This window comes from Pelodiscus sinensis, chromosome 3 (genome assembly GCF_052426305.1).
Source record: "Pelodiscus sinensis isolate ZL-2025 chromosome 3, ASM5242630v1, whole genome shotgun sequence".
In the NCBI taxonomy this organism is placed as follows: domain Eukaryota; kingdom Metazoa; phylum Chordata; order Testudines; family Trionychidae; genus Pelodiscus; species Pelodiscus sinensis.
The window spans coordinates 130,328,057-130,346,289 of record NC_143054.1 but is presented as its reverse complement, the minus strand read 5'-3'; the positions used below and the strand labels follow the sequence as shown (position 1 = coordinate 130,346,289).

Genomic DNA, 18,233 nt, shown 5'->3' with positions numbered 1-18,233 from the left:
ACAGGCAGAACTAAGCTCTGTAATGCACTTCTGTAATGTACTTGGTTATCTTCCAGCCTCATAACTATGACATATCAGCTGTGGTAAGAGCTTCAGGATGCAGAGAAAGTGGCAGAATTTGTCCATAACAGGAAGTAGTTGACTGAAAACTTCCAATATATTTATGTTTTGAAACAGAACAGCTGAAAAAGCATTCTCTCCCCCATTTACAAAGTCTTGAGTTCAGGAGTCTGCATTTCCCTGCAAAGTGGAGGACACCGCAACCACTTCTGAAAATGGAGGAAGGAACAAGCATTCACTCTTGCAATTTCAGGTATTTATGAATTATCAGACATACTAAAGAAAAGGAATCCTGAACTATGGGATGTAGTTTCACTCTATTCTATCTGTTAAAACCAAACACTGTATTTTGTATTTAATTACATTTGATTTTTAGCTTAGTACTTATTTCTATTACTAGGGTTGCCAAGTGTCCAGTTTTGAACTGGACAGACCAGTATTTGAGCTTTCTGTTCGGGAAACAAATTGAGAAAATATAAATGTCTGGTATTTCCTAAATAAGATGTAATGTAGATTGTGATGTAATGTCAAGTGTGTCCAGCATTTCTGTTGAAACCATATGAGACCTAAAACAGTGTTGCATTAGGGGAAAGAAAAAAAAAGAGAAAGGCCGAGTTGCATAGTTGATAAAAATGACATTCAAGTTTGTCCTATATAAAAGAAAGAGCACTGAACCAATTTAGGGCCTGATTCTGTAGTGAGCGATCCATGGAATTTTGCTAAAGCCAAAAGAGTATTGGACTTACAAGGTTTGTGAAATCAAAACCATCCTAGATTTGCATAACTAGCAGTGAACCTGTAGCCAAAGACTTACTATAGAATTGTTCTCTGGAATATATATATATATATATGTATGTGTGAGACAGAGACAGACAAACAGACACACACACATACACACACTGTGATAGGGCATTGCTTTTAAGCATTGTGTTTTACAAGAAAACTTTAGACATATGCAGTAAATAGTGCTGGTCAAACATTTTCAGATGGAACCTTTTCTCCCACTGGAAAATTCTGATTAGATGGAATCAACATATGCTGCAATGGGAGCATTTTCATTTTGTTAAAACTTTTGAAGCAGGTTGGTTAGCCTGCATGGCTTCCTGCCAGCCTCTCTACCTGCTGGCTGGAAGATAGGCAGGCAGACTGCTTAGCTCCTCAGGCTCCCATAATATCTGGCTGCCTGCCTGGTGATGGCTCAGCTCCCTTGACTGCCCATCTCCCTAAACTACCCAGCTAGTTAGCTCCCTCGGGTACCCATCTGGCAGCTAGGCAAGAGGGTTGCCTGACTCCATAATTTACATCCAACAGAATTTTTTCATTTTCAACTTTTCATTCCAAGCCAAATGGAAGAACATTTGGAAACGTGATTTTTTTTCATGAGACAGAAATTTTGTTTCCAACACAGTTCTAGAGCTGAATGTAAATCAAAACATTTTCTTCCTTAGTCAGCAGACAGCCTGGACCAATAGTTCCAAGTGATATTAATAATCTGCTGAAGTAGCCTAGCCCTGGTCTGGACACATGGGTTTGTCTAGACTACGACGAACTTCTGAGAGAGGATATTTGCATATCTGTGGAATTTGCATATCTTCTCCGGATCTCACTTTTGAAAGCAGAGCTTTATAAAGTGAAAGTAGTCAGGACGCAGGGGAGTTTCGGCAACCTCCCCCCTTTTTTGAAAAGCCGCGTAAACCTCTTTTTGAGGAAGAGCAGCTTTTTGAAAAAGGGGGGGGGAGGGACTTGCTGAAAAAACTACGTCCTGACTACTTTCACTTTTGAAAGCTCCGCTTTTGAAAGTGAGATCCGAAGAAGATATTCCCGCGGAATTTACATATCCTCTTTCAGAACTTCAGCGTAGTATAGATGAGCCCTATATAGTGGAAGTAACACTTTTAACTCTCATGGGCAAGGGAAGGAGGTAGCATGAGGCAGTGAGTATACTCTACCATCAAAAGACTTATAGAGCAGCATGATAGAGTGAGGACTGATTGCTATCCAAGGTATTATGTAAATACAGTGATTATAGCTGGAAAGGGGACTAAAAAGGATGGAGTAGAATAAAGGGTGCCATAAGACCATAATGATGTCAGTTTTATGCTGGGCTCCTTTGTCAGCAAGGTTCATGTGGGAAGGGAACCTACATTCAGACATTTAAGAGGTCTCTATGACACAGAAATGAAGGAGTGAGGGAAAACTGACTTTTCAGAAAATCAAACAACAGTTCTTAAGAGCAAGGTCCAGGGTTATACATACTCTGCTTTTTCAGGTTCAGATTTTGTTTCTCCTTTCTCATCCTTTTCATCTTCATTTACTTTCTGCTCCTTGAATGAGTCAGAAAAAAAGTCAGAGTTTAAGGCGAAAAGGGACCTATTTGATCAGCAGATCTGAGCCCTTCTCTATATCCCAGGATACCAACACCACCTATCACCTGCACACTAAACTCAAAATCAAAATGAGACCAAAGTATTACAACCTACAGGTGAAACAGACAGAGAATTGGAGGGGCTGAAATTTACCAGTGATCTAGGCCCTGCAATGGCAGGGAAATGATTAAGCAATACACAGATAATCCTGGTAAGTGACCCACATTTTGAAGAGGAAGGTGAAAAGTCTGCAAGGTCACTGCCAATATGACTTAGTTCCTAATTCCTTCCCAAGCACATGTATGGTAATCAGTGAGGCCCTCCCTGATCACGTCTGAGCAAGAATCAACCAGATAAGCAGAAAGAAAGACAATACTGAGTGCCCTCCGCATTTGATATCCCATCTCCAGGTGTGGCCAACACTGATACTTTAGAGGCAGAAGATTAAAAAACAAAACAACAACAAAAACAACCCTACTAGAACAAGTTGACCCCAGAAGATATCTGGATGAAACCCTGATGCATGAATTTAAGGTACATAAGACAAACCAGATGCGAGTTCCAGGGTTGCGGAGCTCTGCCCCCTACCAAACAAGCAACCCCATCTACAAAATCTAAGTAGTAATATAGGTTATGTAGCCCTCAAAAATATGGCTAAAATTCAACAGTCATAGTGCTGAACATCAAGGCATTTTTATTAACCAATGCTGCAATGAAGGAAAATGATATTTCCCTTTACATTTACAAAAGACACACTGAATTTTTAATTTAAAAGCAAACCACATAACTTGGGCAACTCGGAGGACCTTCAAGCTTGTGTTCCCAAAAAAACTACAGTTTGGTAATTCATGGTTATTCTTTAAAAAGCATGCCACGTATTTAAGAAAAAGCCTAAAATCACACAAACACAGCTATTTTTACTTCTGACCAAACATAACAGACTGAAGCATGATGAATAAAATATATTATTTGTTACCTGAATTTTTTCTTGCATCTCAGGTAATGGGAGTAAAGAAGGTGTGCTCAACAAATCACTCAGACCAGCATTTGGATTATGAGGAATCAGCTTATACTGGCCTCCTTCTCTCTTTAAATCCAAGCCAAATATGTCTGACAGTAGGTCACCCTCATCTGATAAAACTGTTAGATCAGTCAAATCTTCTGCAGGCAATGCAGCGTCTGTGGATTTCCTCTCTCCCTCTTCCCCATCGCCACGTACCTCATCCTGAGTGGGATCTGGCATATTGGCTAAAAGTTCAGCTACCTTGATCTTCTTAGCCCCTTCTACTAGGCTTCCTCCGAGTAGCAAACTGTACATGATGCGAAAGAAGCCCCGGAAAACACTGCATGTGAAATGCAGTAAGCCCATCAAGATGCTCCAGTAGGAAGAAAATAAAGCCATGAACATGTCCTTCATGGTCATTTTCTTCATTTTCTTCATCTGCTTCTTTAGGCTTTTCATGCTAAGCATTTTCATAAGAGTCATTATATTATACTTGAGGGCCACCAAGGCTGACTTGACAGTCACAAGGGAGAAGAAGCCCGTTCTAGTGTCTTGTTCCTCTGGCTTATCTTTTTCATTCTCTTCTTTATTTGATGACCTTTCGTTCAAATCTGACTCGGAGATCTGGGCAGCCAGCTGCATTTCAAAAATGGTATCCTCACAGAAATTAACAAAAAGTTCCATCTTTTCCTTCTCTCCTCCTTCATTTACTACATCAAAGATAAACTGCCTCTTAGACTCTTTAACCTGAGGTTTCTCCCACTGAGTTCGACTTGACTCACTTATTTCAAAGTAAACTCTCTCAATGCGCTTTGCACTGCCCATGATTTCTATGCGTCCAAGGAAGGGCTGAAAATAATTCAGAACACTCTCTGCAAGCTCAAGGAAAGTTTGCAACCGGGTATCATGGCGCATGTGCTCTGATAGGTTGGTCAGAAGAACAGCAACATTGAAACCAATGTCTTTGGCAGGTTCATGGAAACGTTTCACAAATTCCTCATAATCCAGAGTCTCATTTTCATCTGTCTCAGCACAAGAAAGTAGAAACTCGGTTTCTGACTGAGTGTAGTGCTTATGGCTTTCCATTGCCTTCTGAAAGTCCCTCTTTGAAATTATACCCTTACCATCAGGGTCATATTCTTTGAATGCATCAGACGAAGTTAAATCCTTCAACTTCAGGAACATATCAAAAAACTTCAGAATCATCTCCACGTTGTTGGAAGACTCCACTAGCATGTCAACCATCTGTTTGCCAATAGTTCCATTAACAACATTACCTAATGGTGGGGACGTGCAATAACAGTAATTGGTGACAATTAACGTTTTGGCAAATAACAACAGTTTAATAATGACTACTGAAATCATCACATGGTAAGATTTATAAATTACGTACTGATTTGGCTGCATACAAGGCTTCAGTTTATAACTATACCGGTTATCATTTAAAAATACTATACCAAATCAAGATCTATGAGGAAAGATTGAAAAAACTGGGGTTGTTTAGTCTGGAGAAGTAAAGACTGACAGTTTTCAAGTACATAAAAGGCTATAATAAGGAGGAAGGTGAAAAATTGTCCTTGCTAGCCTCTGAACATAAGACAAGAAGCAATGATCTTAAATCACAGCAAGGGAGGTTTAGGTTGGACATTAGTGACAGATAGCAGAATAAGGAGTAATGGTCTTAAGTTACAATAGGGGAGGTCTAGGTTGGATATTAGGAAAAACTATTTCATTAGGAAGGTGGTGAAGCACTGGAATGGGTTACCTAGGGAGGTGGTAGAATCTCCATCCCTAGAGGTTTTTAAGTCACGGCTTGACAAAGCCCTGGCTGGCATGATTTAGTTGGGGTTGGTGAGGTCTCTTCCAGTTCTAGGTCTCTATGGTTCTATAATCAGGAAATACTTCCTCTTAGGGCAGTTAAGCACTGGAACAAATTGCCTAAGGAGGCTGTGGAATACACATCACTGGAGGTTTTTAAGAGCAGGTTAGTTAAACACCTCTCAGGAATTGTCTAGTAATTACTTAGTCCTGCCTTGAATGCAGGGGATTGGATTAAATGACCTCTTGAGATCCCTTCCAGTCCTACATTTCTATGATTCTATAGAGATGCAACAGAAGTAGTAATAATAAGCACTGTTTTTGAAAGAAGGCTATAAATGGTAGGATGTATACATCTAAGATTTCTTTCACATTTAATACAGTGCTGAATGGGAGATGGAATTTAGAAGTGACATCAAGACTTTTCTTGCCAGTCCTCTGAGGAGCTTAGATATGTTGTGAAGAGGAGGCTTTCTAATTCTGGGGGAGAAAATAAGTATCTTTGGGTCCATCTTTGTTTATTGAGTGCCTAGTATGAAGGAGTCTTGGTCCTTGACTAAAGGTCCCAATTCCACCGCAAATTCATAAATAATAATCTAAGTTTACAATGGCCCCATGCTACTGAGTGAAGATGAGGCACAATGACAGCTGTTGCAAATGTTGAACAGGACATTCCCCCAAAACCATGGTAGACCTAGCCAGGTGAATTCAAAGCCCCTTTATTTCATGGTTAAGGTGATTGTCAATACCAAAAAGTGTGGTTAAATGCCATACATGAAAGTTGTTTAGCCTAACACACAGTAAATTTAAACAAAAAACTGATAAGTAGGGAAATGGATGATGCCAAGATGGAAGAGATTGCAAGTACTTCGGAGGATTATAATTCAAAATGATCTGGACAAACTTGAGAAATGGTCTGAGTTAAATAGGATGAAATTCAAAGAAACAAATGCAATGTACTCCACTTAGGAAGGAACAATCAATTGCACACATACAAAATGGGAAGGAAGTAGTTCTGCAGAAAGGGATCTAAGGATCATAGTGGACCACAAGCTAAATAGGAGTCAACAGTGCAACACTATTAGAAAAAAAAAAAAAGCAAACGTCATTTTGGGATGTATTAAGTGTTGTAAGTGAGAAACAAAAAGTAATTCAACCACCCTATTCTGTGCTGGTTAGGTCTCAATAGGAGTATTGTGTTGAGTTTCGGGTGCCACATTTCAGAAAAGACATGGACAAATTGGAGAAGGCCCAGAGAAGAGCTATAAAAATGATCTAAGGTCTAGAAAACATGACCTGTGAGGGACGATTAACATACCTGATTTTGTTTAGTCTGGAAAAGAGAAGATTGAGAGGGACATGATAACAGCTTTCAAGTATCTAAAAGGTTGTTACAAGATGGAATGAAAAAAAAGTGTTCTCCCTAACCTCTGAGGATAGGACAAGAAGCAATGGGCTTAAATTGCAGCAAGGAAGATTTAGGCTGGACATTAGGAAAAAAAACTGTCAGGGTGGTTCATCACTGTAATAAATTGCCTAGGAAAGTTGTGGAATCTTCGTCATTGGAGATTTTTAAGAGCTGATTAGACAAACACCTGTCAGAGATTGGGGTGGGAAATAATTTTTTTAGGGGAGCCACTTCACGAATTTTGGCAGTGGTCATGATCCGCCTCCAAAGGGGCAGGGCCTCAGGTGGAAAGGGGCTGTTCCCCCTAGGATGGCCAGCCCCTGACGTGGGGGGGGGGGAGGAGACTTTGCACACTCCCCCACCCCAAGGCACTGATTGGCCTGGGGATGGAGGAGCATGAAAAGTCTCTTCCCCCACCCTTATAGGGGCCCACGGTGCCTAGAGGGAACTGCCAGCTGTTTTGAACAGTTGGCGGTTACCTCTAGGTCAGGGTTTCCCAACCTATGGGTCAGGAACCAAATAAGGGTCGCCATTACATTTCAAAAGGGTCGCCAAGATCGTGTGGGTAGCAGTGTGGACAGGCGGCCATGAGCTGATGAAACAGCTTGGTGGGTTGGATCCAGCCCACAGATCCTATCTTGCCCACCCCTGTCAAAGATGAGTGCAGGGGACTAGAATTGATGACCTCTTAAGGTTCTTTCCAGTTCTATGATTGCTTCTGTAGCAAGAACCTTGGATGCTAGTGTTACCAGCAAATAGCATCTAATCTGAACCAAAAGAGAAGCCAATTATATATAAATAAGTATATCTTTGTAATAATTCAAACTGAGCTGGCCTGTGTATATTGAACAGTGATTTAATTAATTCTTACATTATCACTGAGCATGTAAATTATAGTTGTAATAATTCCCATGAGCCAGTAAAGGTCAACAGCTCTTCCAATAGTAAACAAATTAACTTTAAGGTACTAAAAAAGGAAGAGACATTGGTTTTTGCTGTGAAAAAGTTGTGCAGAGAAAAAAACATGGTTATACTACGTGTAAAATACACTTTTAAAATAAATTAACATTACCTTCCAGCATAGACAGCAACATGACCACCATATCCTTCTGAAGATCCATTAACTCTTTTAGTAATTCAATTTGACTAGAATCCTGCAAACATGAATATGACTGTAAATAAGACTATTTGGCGTCACTATTTCTACCAAATTCAACCCAGCTTCTGATCTTGCATGACCATATTTTGCACTAAGATGAATGTGCGTTGGTAAAACAGGATTTTACACATATAACTGCCAACCTGCAGTAGTGTTTGCATGTGCACATGTAGGTTTCGTTTAGGGAAAGTCAAGCTGAGAAGCTGAGAGACCATTAATTTATTTAGCCCTTTATGTCAGAGCTGAAAATAAAATGAAAAAACATTTATCCAACTACATTCTCTTATGCAGTAGCAATACACACATTCACACCCACACTACTTATTGTTTAGAAGAAATAGCAATTTAATACAGTCATAGCCATGCTGTCTCTAACCACCAGAACTCATTTATTTCCTGAGCCAGGAATAGAACCCAAGAATCACGAATCCCAACATTACCCTACTATCGAGTAAAAAATTGGAAAAGTGCGTTTCGAGTCCTTTCTAGCAGCTGATCAACAAACAGGAGGAGAAGTCATTACTGCTGTCAATCTTTTAGCTCAAGTGGTAGAGGTCTGTGCCCATAGATTCAAAGACACTAAATTAAACTCTGCCGATAACTCATGCTGAAGGTCAATATGGTTCCATATGATAGAATATCTGAACATGGTGGGTTTTTACATTCTGTGATAAGATGAACAAACAAAATTTAAGAAGTGCTATGCCCATGCAAATTTAATTCTGTCCCCATATGAGGTTTTATGATATAACATGTTCACTTTTTTTAACCATAGGACTCCTGCCTCATTCAGTGGAAAGGATGAATAGTGAATAAAGCAGACACTTAATAAGAGAAAAGGGTGTCTTCTCATACTGAAAGCACTGTGCTAGGACCCAAGAGGGTTTTACTTCTGGTTTTGCCACAGATTTTCCACATGTTGTTGAACAAGAATTACAGGTTTATTCTTAAAATAAGTATATTTTTGTAATCATGACAATATATGTAAGCTATTTGTACTCCTCCATTCATGTGTGTGTCCTCTTTATCATTCAGGAAAGACTACATTCACTACAATGCCACCTGCTGTGAGAACATGTTGCTTCATGAAGAAAAAGAATGTTATAGCATTAAAATGATCAGCATTGTTATAGCATTAAAACTAAGAAATCAACCTTCACTCAACGCTAAATCCCCAATTTTCATCTCTGTGGCATACTCAAAGACTGGATTCCTGAATCATATTAGAATCTAAAATAATAATAAAAATAGCCACAATCTGAGTCTTCAGAGCTCCATTATGTTAAATATCATGAAGTAACAACAGAGATTAAAATAATAGCAACAACAACAACAAAACCACAACACAGTTTTATAGCACGTTTAATCTGAGTATATTAAATTATTTTTCAAATATTTCACTATACCCACATAGACAGGAAAGAAAGTAAATAGAACTCTGCTTTACAGATGGGGAAATTGAGGCACAGAATGTTTGATGAGCCCAAAGTTCCAGAAGAAGGTGTTGTCAGATAAAAGGGTTGGATCATAGGATTTTTTATGCCATTCTATAACCCCTGGGCCAAATTTCTCACACACTAGTTCATAATAAAAAAGAATTGAGACAGAATGTATCCCCTTACCTCTTTATTCTGGTCATCCCCTCTCTTAATACAGAAATAATTTTCTCCCTCAACAATTCAGCTTATCTATTGTGAAGTTAATAACTAAAACGTAAGAAAAAAAGTGCATGATACCTGAGATAGTTTCATCTGCATGTGGGCAAATACATGAAGAAAACCAACCACTGCATCCCACAGCCTGCTGTGTGCCAGACTCTGCTGATTCCCTGTACATGGACCCTACCATGCAGATGACAAGAAACAGAGAACATGGCTTATATGCAAGAGAATTATATCAAGCATTAGGATAAAATTATATTTAGCATTAGGATAAAATTTTGGAGACCCAAAAATAGAACTAAATATTCACTGTACAGTACCAGTTTGCACCTTAAAACTGAATTCTCCTGAGGGGACAGATGTTTAGGCAGATTCTTGTCTACTTAAACAAGTGTAAAATCAGGAGTAAGTATGATGAGTCTGAGGTAAAAATGGTTTAAGAAAGAGATGAATCAGGTCCCTTATATTTTGTTCGTCAAGTTTCACCTGTTGTAAAACACTGCCTGGTGTTAAAATGATATAATAGTGTTTTTATAAAAATGAGTTGACATTTCAAAGAATAATGAATAAGATCATTATTAGTACCATGAACAGAGTAGCTTGGGTGTAGTGGGCCAAATCTGTCACAGCTGTGTGGATATATTTGCATATCATCATCCTCTGTTAATACTTATTCAGCCAATCCACGCCTATGAACACTAAAATAATACAGATTTCCATAATGAAAAAGATTTGAATGTGAATTAAAAAGTAGAGTCTGTAAATAAATCCTTCCCAAGGGAAATTAGAATGATTAGGAGGCTGAATCTTCACTCATATCGGTTTCATAAACCCATAAGTTAATTTACATTCAGTGTAGTTATTCTGGACTTCACTATTTAGTGTGATCAGAACTTGGCCCTATTTTTTAAACATTCATTATTGGGATAATTTCTTAAAAATAGCTATCAGATAAAATTATTTTTGGCTTATCAAAATTATCCTTTGGATGATTAACATAATTGCTATTCAGAGTAGTTTTAAATTATCCCCTTACAGTTGAACCTCAACTGCCCAAATGAAAATATTGTGTAATAAGGAGAAAAGGACTCAGATTTTTTTTAAATCATTTTATACTGCCAAAAGCAGCATTTCTCATTTGATTATTTTACATGGAAAGGGGCTAGTATGTTGTTGCATGCTAATATGTGAAATTTTCTAAGAAATGCATGAATTTCGTGGGACCTCAATCTGCCGGTAGAGTGCCATCTTATGGGGAAAGATGTTCTATACATTCATAGATGATCTCATATAGCATGAATGATAGTAACCCATGTTAAGGCTGCTCAAAATGTCTCAGTAATGTTCATCACACCTTATTTAAAGAGAATGAAAAAGGATACATTAAAATTAAACATAGGAGAATCTGATTGCCATTTTTCTTTAAAAGTTCTTGCTGGTTACATATAAAAGAAGCACTACATTATTTAATGTTATGAAAGTTACAGAGTCAAATGTTAGGAAACACCAGACTCCATGTTTTCCGCTAGGACCAAACTTCCAAGAGGAGTAGTGTTGACAAAAAACCTAACCGTCTTCAAGACTGATCTTGATAAGTTTATGGAGGGGATGGTACAATGAGACTGCCCACGGTAGCATGTAGCTGATGATCGGCAACTGCTAGTAGCAATGGCAGGTAATGGGGTACTAGATGGGAAGGGCTCTTTGTTACTACAGACTATTCTTTCCCAAGTGTCTGTCTGCTGGGTCTTGCCCACATGTTCAGGTTCTAACTGATAGCCATATTTACATTTGGGAAGGAATAGTCCCCCTTGACAGATTGGCAGAGACACTTGTTTTGGGGGTTTTGTTTTGTTTTTTCCTTCCTCTAAAGCATTCTCTATAACTTGAAGTGTTTAAATAAAAATTTAAGAAATTCAGAACTCAGCCAGAGGTTATGGGTCTGTTACAGGAATGGGTGGATGAGGTTCTGTTGCCTTCAATATATGAGGTCAGACTGCATGATCATGATGGTCCCTTCTGCCTTAAAGTCCGTGAGTCTATAAGACTCCTTGCCTAATCAATGCACAGAATAAATGGTTCTCACGAAATGAGTAAGCTATTCTTTTTTTTCTCATCTTCCAATAGTTCAGACTCTTTACTACGCTCCTCCCAAGTTCTTTATTCATTACAGAATTATTAGTATAACATCCTGCCAGTAGTTTCTTCTTGTTTATTGCATAAGGAGGTCCAGGTCAAGCATGTCTCTGCAGATCTGAAAAATGGCAGTATGACAGGGAAGGGTGTTTTGTTAAGCCACATATTCAGAGATTTGTAGGTCAACACCAGCACCTTACGCTCCATCCAGAAACTGACAAGAAGTCAGAACACTGCCTGAATATGCCAAATGATCTTCTGCTTACTACGCACACTGTCATATTCTAGATATGTTTTATTATTCAGATAAAGGCAAAGGACACATTAGGATGCATTACGGTAATGCAGTCTTGAGGAGCAGAAACATACATCATAGGGCAAGATTCCTGTTGAAAAGAAAAGGACACAACCTACTGGGCACTGGGAAAGAAGAAGACTTGGTTTACAAAAGAAATAATAATTCAATGACAGCTGGGAATCTGCTAGACTTCTAGGCTGTAAAAACACCGACAAATGGCTACTACCCACTTCAAAACATCATTTCTTACTAATTTAATTTATTATTTTCTTTTAAATTCCATATGCATGGCAATGAAACTAGTTTACCTGAATATACTCAGTGAGAGTATTGAAGACCTGTTTTGCAACTTGAATTGCTTTGGAGAAATTACGTTGTCCTTGCTCATCAATAACATCTTTCCCAGAATAATACCAGTAGAAATCACTAATTGATTCCTATCAAACAGATATAAGAAAGAGTACTTACAAATCACATATTCAAACTGCCATTCCTGGATTTGTCAACATTTTCATAAAGCAGACTTTAAAAATAAACTTAGCTATGAACAAAAATCATTAATTTATTTGGATTTAAAATAATCTCAGGGATTTTAGGTATCATCAACATAATGTATTTTCTCATGTCCAGTGAAAACCCACAGGGAAAAACAAAACAAAAGCCAAAAAAACCCCAACCCCATTACAAAACCTAACTTTTAGCAAGATTAACTGGGCTTTTTATTTCAAGCTTCACATACACATGAGTTATTCAACTGGATAAATGTTAATCAGAACACAGAGCTGTAAACTGTTCATGAGAACTATGTGTTTTTATACAGTCTGCCTGTCACCTAGCGAAATCCAGGAACCGAATATTCTTTGTGCACAGAGTTCTTCTTCCCATATCCCTTAAAGAATGCCAGTACAAATTTCATCCAAAAGAGCTACACAATATAAAAAGATTTGTTGTCATTATTACCACCAAACCCCTAAAGAACTTGCAAGGTGTCACAGTAATTGACAACTAAAAAGAGGATCCATTTTCCACATATTGAAATTTTGAGAAATAAATAAAAATGCTAAAAGGAAGATTTAATTGTCTAAATAAACATAGTGAAGTGTGCAGTGTTGTGAATTTTTAGACAGATGAGATATATAGGTAAAAATATGAACATGTTTACTGCAATGCGTCTTTTAGGTGCTTCATGAGTTTGGTTCTGAAAAAGAATTAGAAAATCTTCCTTACCTTTTGATGGTTTATGACAATGTGACGCTTTCCCAGAGAAATGGGATTTTGACTTTATCTCTTTTAAAAAATATAAATAGCACAAATTTTACAGAGGACCAGTTTGGACAGGCAGCCCAGATCTGTCTGAAGATTTTAGTACTTAGGAAACTCCAAATAGTACTGAACACTGCAGCATATCTCCTCAGCAACAGGCTATGATGAATACATGAAACCTGACTTCCACACTCTATACTGGCTCCTGATAGAACACCAAGTAAAGTTCAAGGTCTTGATCCCTACATTAATGGCACTCTATGTCTAGACTACATGGCTCCATCGACAGAGCCATGTAGATTAGGTTTCTAGACATAGGAAAACGAAGCGGCAATTTAAATAATCGCCGCTTCATTTACATCAAAATGGCTGCTGCGCTGTGCCGATCAGCTGTTTGGCGGCACAGCATAGTATTCTGGACGCTCTGCGTTCGACAAGGGAAGCCCTTGTCGACTGCCCTGTTATACCTCGTGGAATGAGGTTTACTGGGGCGGTCGACAAGGGCTTCCCTTGTCATCCGCGGAGCATCCAGACTACTGCGCTGTACTGCCAAACAGCTGATCGGCACAGCACGGCAGCCATTTTGATGTAAATGAAGCAGCGATTATTTAAATTGCCACTTCATTTTCCTATGTCTAGAAACCTAATCTACATGGCTCCGTCGATGGAGCCATGTAGTCTAGACATACCCTATGGCTTGGCGCAATGTGACTCTCTACAATAAAGGTAACACATGTTCTTGAGGCAGACAGAACTTTCCTGGTCTGCCTGTGGAATGAATTCCCTCAGGAATGAAAGACCATCACAAACTTCACCATAGTTAGCTCCAAGTGGAAGTTGGGGTTCTTTGATCTTGCCTTCTTTCTCACAAACGTATGAGCACATTACTGAGTGAATGCATGTACACATAAAAAGCCCCTTCCCACTATACAAGATGCTAGAACAAACAATATATGATATATAAGTTTAAGTATTACTGGATGACACAGAGATACTATGCTGAGTGCATTATAAAACCTACAGAGAATAGAATAGGATTGTGTACTTGAAACAGATAATCTCCACTATCCAGAGGCTTTTGATAATTCCACATCATGAAGCAGGAAAATGGGCCAAATGGTCACCAAAGAAAATATGGGAATGGCACAATCACAAGTGCTGAGAACCTAGGTGCAGAAGAAAAACCTGTTCTTGTTGGCCATGGTAGTATTCTTTGTCCAAGACAAAAAAAATCCAGCAATGAAATAAGACACCAAAGCATGATTTACATTGTTTGATAACTCAGAATGAAGAGAGAACGAAAGGGCAGGGGAAAGACATAGTAAAACAATTCATAGTAGGACCTCATCCTATTTTGCCAAGAACTGTCTCCCATTTAACAATTTGGGAAATGGGTTAATTTTCTCCTTTTAGCCCATCTATTTGGTTGTTGCTGTGGCTGAGGATTCCATTAAAGGGGGGCATATAAGAAAACAGAAGAAGGGAACAGCCCCTAGAAACAATGACATTCCTTCTCTTGCTGATATGTTAAGTCTGATCTTTCCATGAAAGTTTTGATGCCTCAAACTTTCCCAGCATTGCTAATACACTCTTGCTGTCAGAAAGAAATCTTGCACCTTGGATTGTGCTTCCTGAAAGCCAGAATGTCATGGGGCAGTTCTCAAAGGCACATCCAATGCATCACAGGAAGCATAGCGATCCTTGCTGGGAACCCACAAAATGCCCAGTGATCATTTATTGTTTGCTGACATCTTCTGCTTCCACAGGAAATAAGTTTGCAAAGGAAAAGCCCTGTCTAAAATAGCTGGAATTGACAGCAGGCTCTTTCAGGGAAGCAGCTCCATATCCCTTTATCGGTGTTTCCATAAATGGTGTATAAGGGATATTCAAGTGAAGTAGTATTGTGATGAGTGTGTAATATACTGGTAAATATAATTAAGGCTCAGTTTACACATGGATCTATGCATAATAAAACATTTGCGTGAAGCATAGTGAAGGATTGTGTGAGCATGAAGTATATATGGAAATCATAAAAGTCAACCACTCGTATTTAGTTGCAATTAGTATGTACTCTGATTTACCTGAACTCTTAGTAAATAATCCACAGTGGAGATGATAATATTGACAGTTGTGTTGTTACCAGTCTGAGTTCTCAAATAATTCTGGAAATCTAAAAAGGAGAAGATAAGCTCAAGTTAACATTTACGTAAATCACAAATATTTTCAGAATTATTCATTCAAATTAATTCTGGTAAAATCCATTGGTCAAAGACTGCTTTAAAGAACTGCAACATTGTTTAAGCAACCTTCCTGTTTAAATCCATATTTTAATTCAATAAACTATTTACATCTTCCTGAATGATACCATCTTAATATGGAGATAATGTAACAGTTTACAAGTTCCAATATCTAGTTTCTCCAGTGAACATAAGTCTGACTTTAATCAAATTGATACCAATTTTACACTGATGTAACTAATTTAACATCACTGGAATTTCTTCCAATTTGCATTAAATAAATGAGATCTGAATTAAGACTTATGCCATTACTGATGACAATGACATGAATATTTGATCACAATAAACTGGAATATTTTTTATAATGCCACAAATTCTATAAATAAGTGAACAAACATTAAAAATACTTTAAAAGAAATCACTAGTATTTCTTGCTTTTACATATGAAAAACTATTGTTCCTCCCTAAATGAAGATTTCCCACATGGTCCTGGAATGACATTTAAGCCCCAGAACCGCCTTCCGTGACAATCAGAACTCTAAAAATACTGTAGATGCCAATGTACAATATGTTCATTATGAAGCCCTCCTTTGAGATTTCCTCTCATTTCATGATTAGGAGGTAAAACTAGAGTACACATCATTTTCTATTTAATTTACCTTTCATATAGTTCATGCTCCAGGAGTTATTTTGTGAACCAATTTTTTTATTCCAGTGTTTAAATGAATAAGGAGACTTGACATTTTAACCGCACATAAATATTTTTCTTTCATGTACAGTTCAGCTACTCAGGAACCTTTCATAATATTTCATTAAAACTTGCCAAGCCTTCAGCACTGATGAGCTTTTATCCCTGGTTACCATCACCTTGGCTCAGCTGACTGGCAGCCTGCCCACAAACCTGAACTGTGTCCTTCACAAAGCAACTGGAGGAAGCGGAAGAGGTCACAGGTGAATTCGTCATCCTGCATTACCTTTTCTCCTGTGGAAAGGCCAGATGGAGGTACAAATTATCACAGACTGTCGACTAACTCTCCACACCCCCTTATCAAATCTCCATATTTAATCTACAATTGCCATTAATAAACACACAAAATGCAATTTATAGCCACTATTCTATCTGAAGCCTGGCATGTGCCTGGCAGATAGGTGCTATTTCTCTTCCATGAGAATAGACATTTACATTTCAAGACACAGATTTCTCTGTATAAAATGTGGCAGCATGGGCTTGGCAACATTTTAGAAAAAAATCCATCATTTATCCTCTTTTGTTTTTGTTGGCATGAAGTCTGCATCGTGTACAAAAGGTTAGTACCAGATTTATTTTGTTTCAATGTGCAATAAATATTGAAAGTCTGAAAAATTAATCAAGTATTGCAGAAGGGACACCTTTTAAATAGTTGGGTTTAAAAAAAAAAAAAAGCAAAATAAGCCAACAACTTTATAGATATATATGTTTTCAGAAAAGACTTAACCTGGGATTTTCAAAGGAGTCTAAAAGAGTAAAGCAACCAATTCTCATTTGTAAGCCAATTGCTACTAGGCACCTAATTCCCTTAGTTCTGGTTAACCAAAGTATGTGCTTATGTGCTTTTGTGAATAGGGATGATCTTCAGTGTGTCCTTGAGGGGTTTTGCTCAACTAGGCCCTATGGCCCAATTTTCCTATAGACAGTGGTTATCCAGCTGTCTAGAGCTTTAAAAAATGTCCAGGCTTACTTAAGGAAATCTGATACACTAACATGGTTTCCGGTCAAGTAATGCACAACTGTGTCAGTAGAGAGAGTCAATTTAGAAGTTTAATTTTGAAAAGGGGAAGCTTGAGGGGCTCTAGGAAAGATCAGGGATTAACAAAGAAGAACTGGAAGCTCTATAACAAATTGGCACAGTGGGAAAGCCCATTGGGAATACATAATACCAGGCAAAAAGACCCTAGGATATTAAAGACAAATTTCATTATTAGGGCATTATACAAATATTTGGGGGGAAATGATGTCTCGACAAAAATGGAATTTAAGCAAAATATAGAGAATTTCAATGCGCAATCATTTGTTACTTGTAGATGATAGCATGATAATAAGACAAAAATGCAAGTAAAGTGAAAAAGTACAGTATATTAATTCTGAAAGTTTTCTTAACAATAGGAGGCATTTTGAACTGATACTTGAACTTCAAAATTCAATGTAATATACGAACATTATCCTTTTCAGTTGATGAATAAAATAAATAAATGAGAGTTAAGCAAAAAATATGCAACTGATCACAGACTAGAAGTGCTTGAATTAGAGAGACAATATGTGTATGTGTGTGTGTGTGTGTGTATATATGTGTGATGTATAAACACGAATATGAAAGAGTACTGTACATCAAATCAAGAATGATTACAATTACAAATAGCCAGTGGACTTACCAGACTGCAATCTGTGACTTTCAAAGTGAGAGGCTTCAGTATAATGGTAGGGTTAGGAAGCAAAACCATTTTGAAAACTAATGTGAACATTAAAAGAAGTATATAAAATCATTTCACTCTTTTCCCTGCTGGCCAGCAAGACACAATATTTGGTGATCAAACCATGTATCACCAGGTAAACATAAAAACGCAGCAAACAAAGGGAGACATAAAATGTTTTCCTCCCCCTGGTCCTTGCTGGATTCTCATTGAAATGGCAAAAAGAAAAACAATTAAGTGCTACAGATGATGTTTAACACAAATTGTCTCTGTGTCAGACATAAATACTGCACCAGATGTATTGTTTTTCAACTGAACAAGATGGTAAATCCCTACAACTAATTAAACGACAAAACAAAAAAGACTATTTTGGCAG

The 18,233-nt window shown here is 37.9% G+C and overlaps 1 protein-coding gene across 1 annotated transcript in view; it reads right to left on the bottom strand.

Moving 5' to 3' along the window:
* RYR2 (ryanodine receptor 2) overlaps positions 1-18,233 on the bottom strand; it is a 646,972-nt gene that overhangs the window by 49,488 nt on the left and 579,251 nt on the right. The window contains exons 85-91 of the mRNA XM_089777369.1: positions 16,311-16,391; positions 15,254-15,342; positions 12,218-12,346; positions 9,551-9,655; positions 7,728-7,809; positions 3,403-4,706; positions 2,317-2,384 (exon numbers count right to left, since the gene is read on the bottom strand). Of these exons, the coding sequence (XP_089633495.1) occupies positions 2,317-2,384; positions 3,403-4,706; positions 7,728-7,809; positions 9,551-9,655; positions 12,218-12,346; positions 15,254-15,342; positions 16,311-16,391 (1,858 nt within the window). The remainder of the gene's footprint in view (positions 1-2,316; positions 2,385-3,402; positions 4,707-7,727; positions 7,810-9,550; positions 9,656-12,217; positions 12,347-15,253; positions 15,343-16,310; positions 16,392-18,233) is intronic.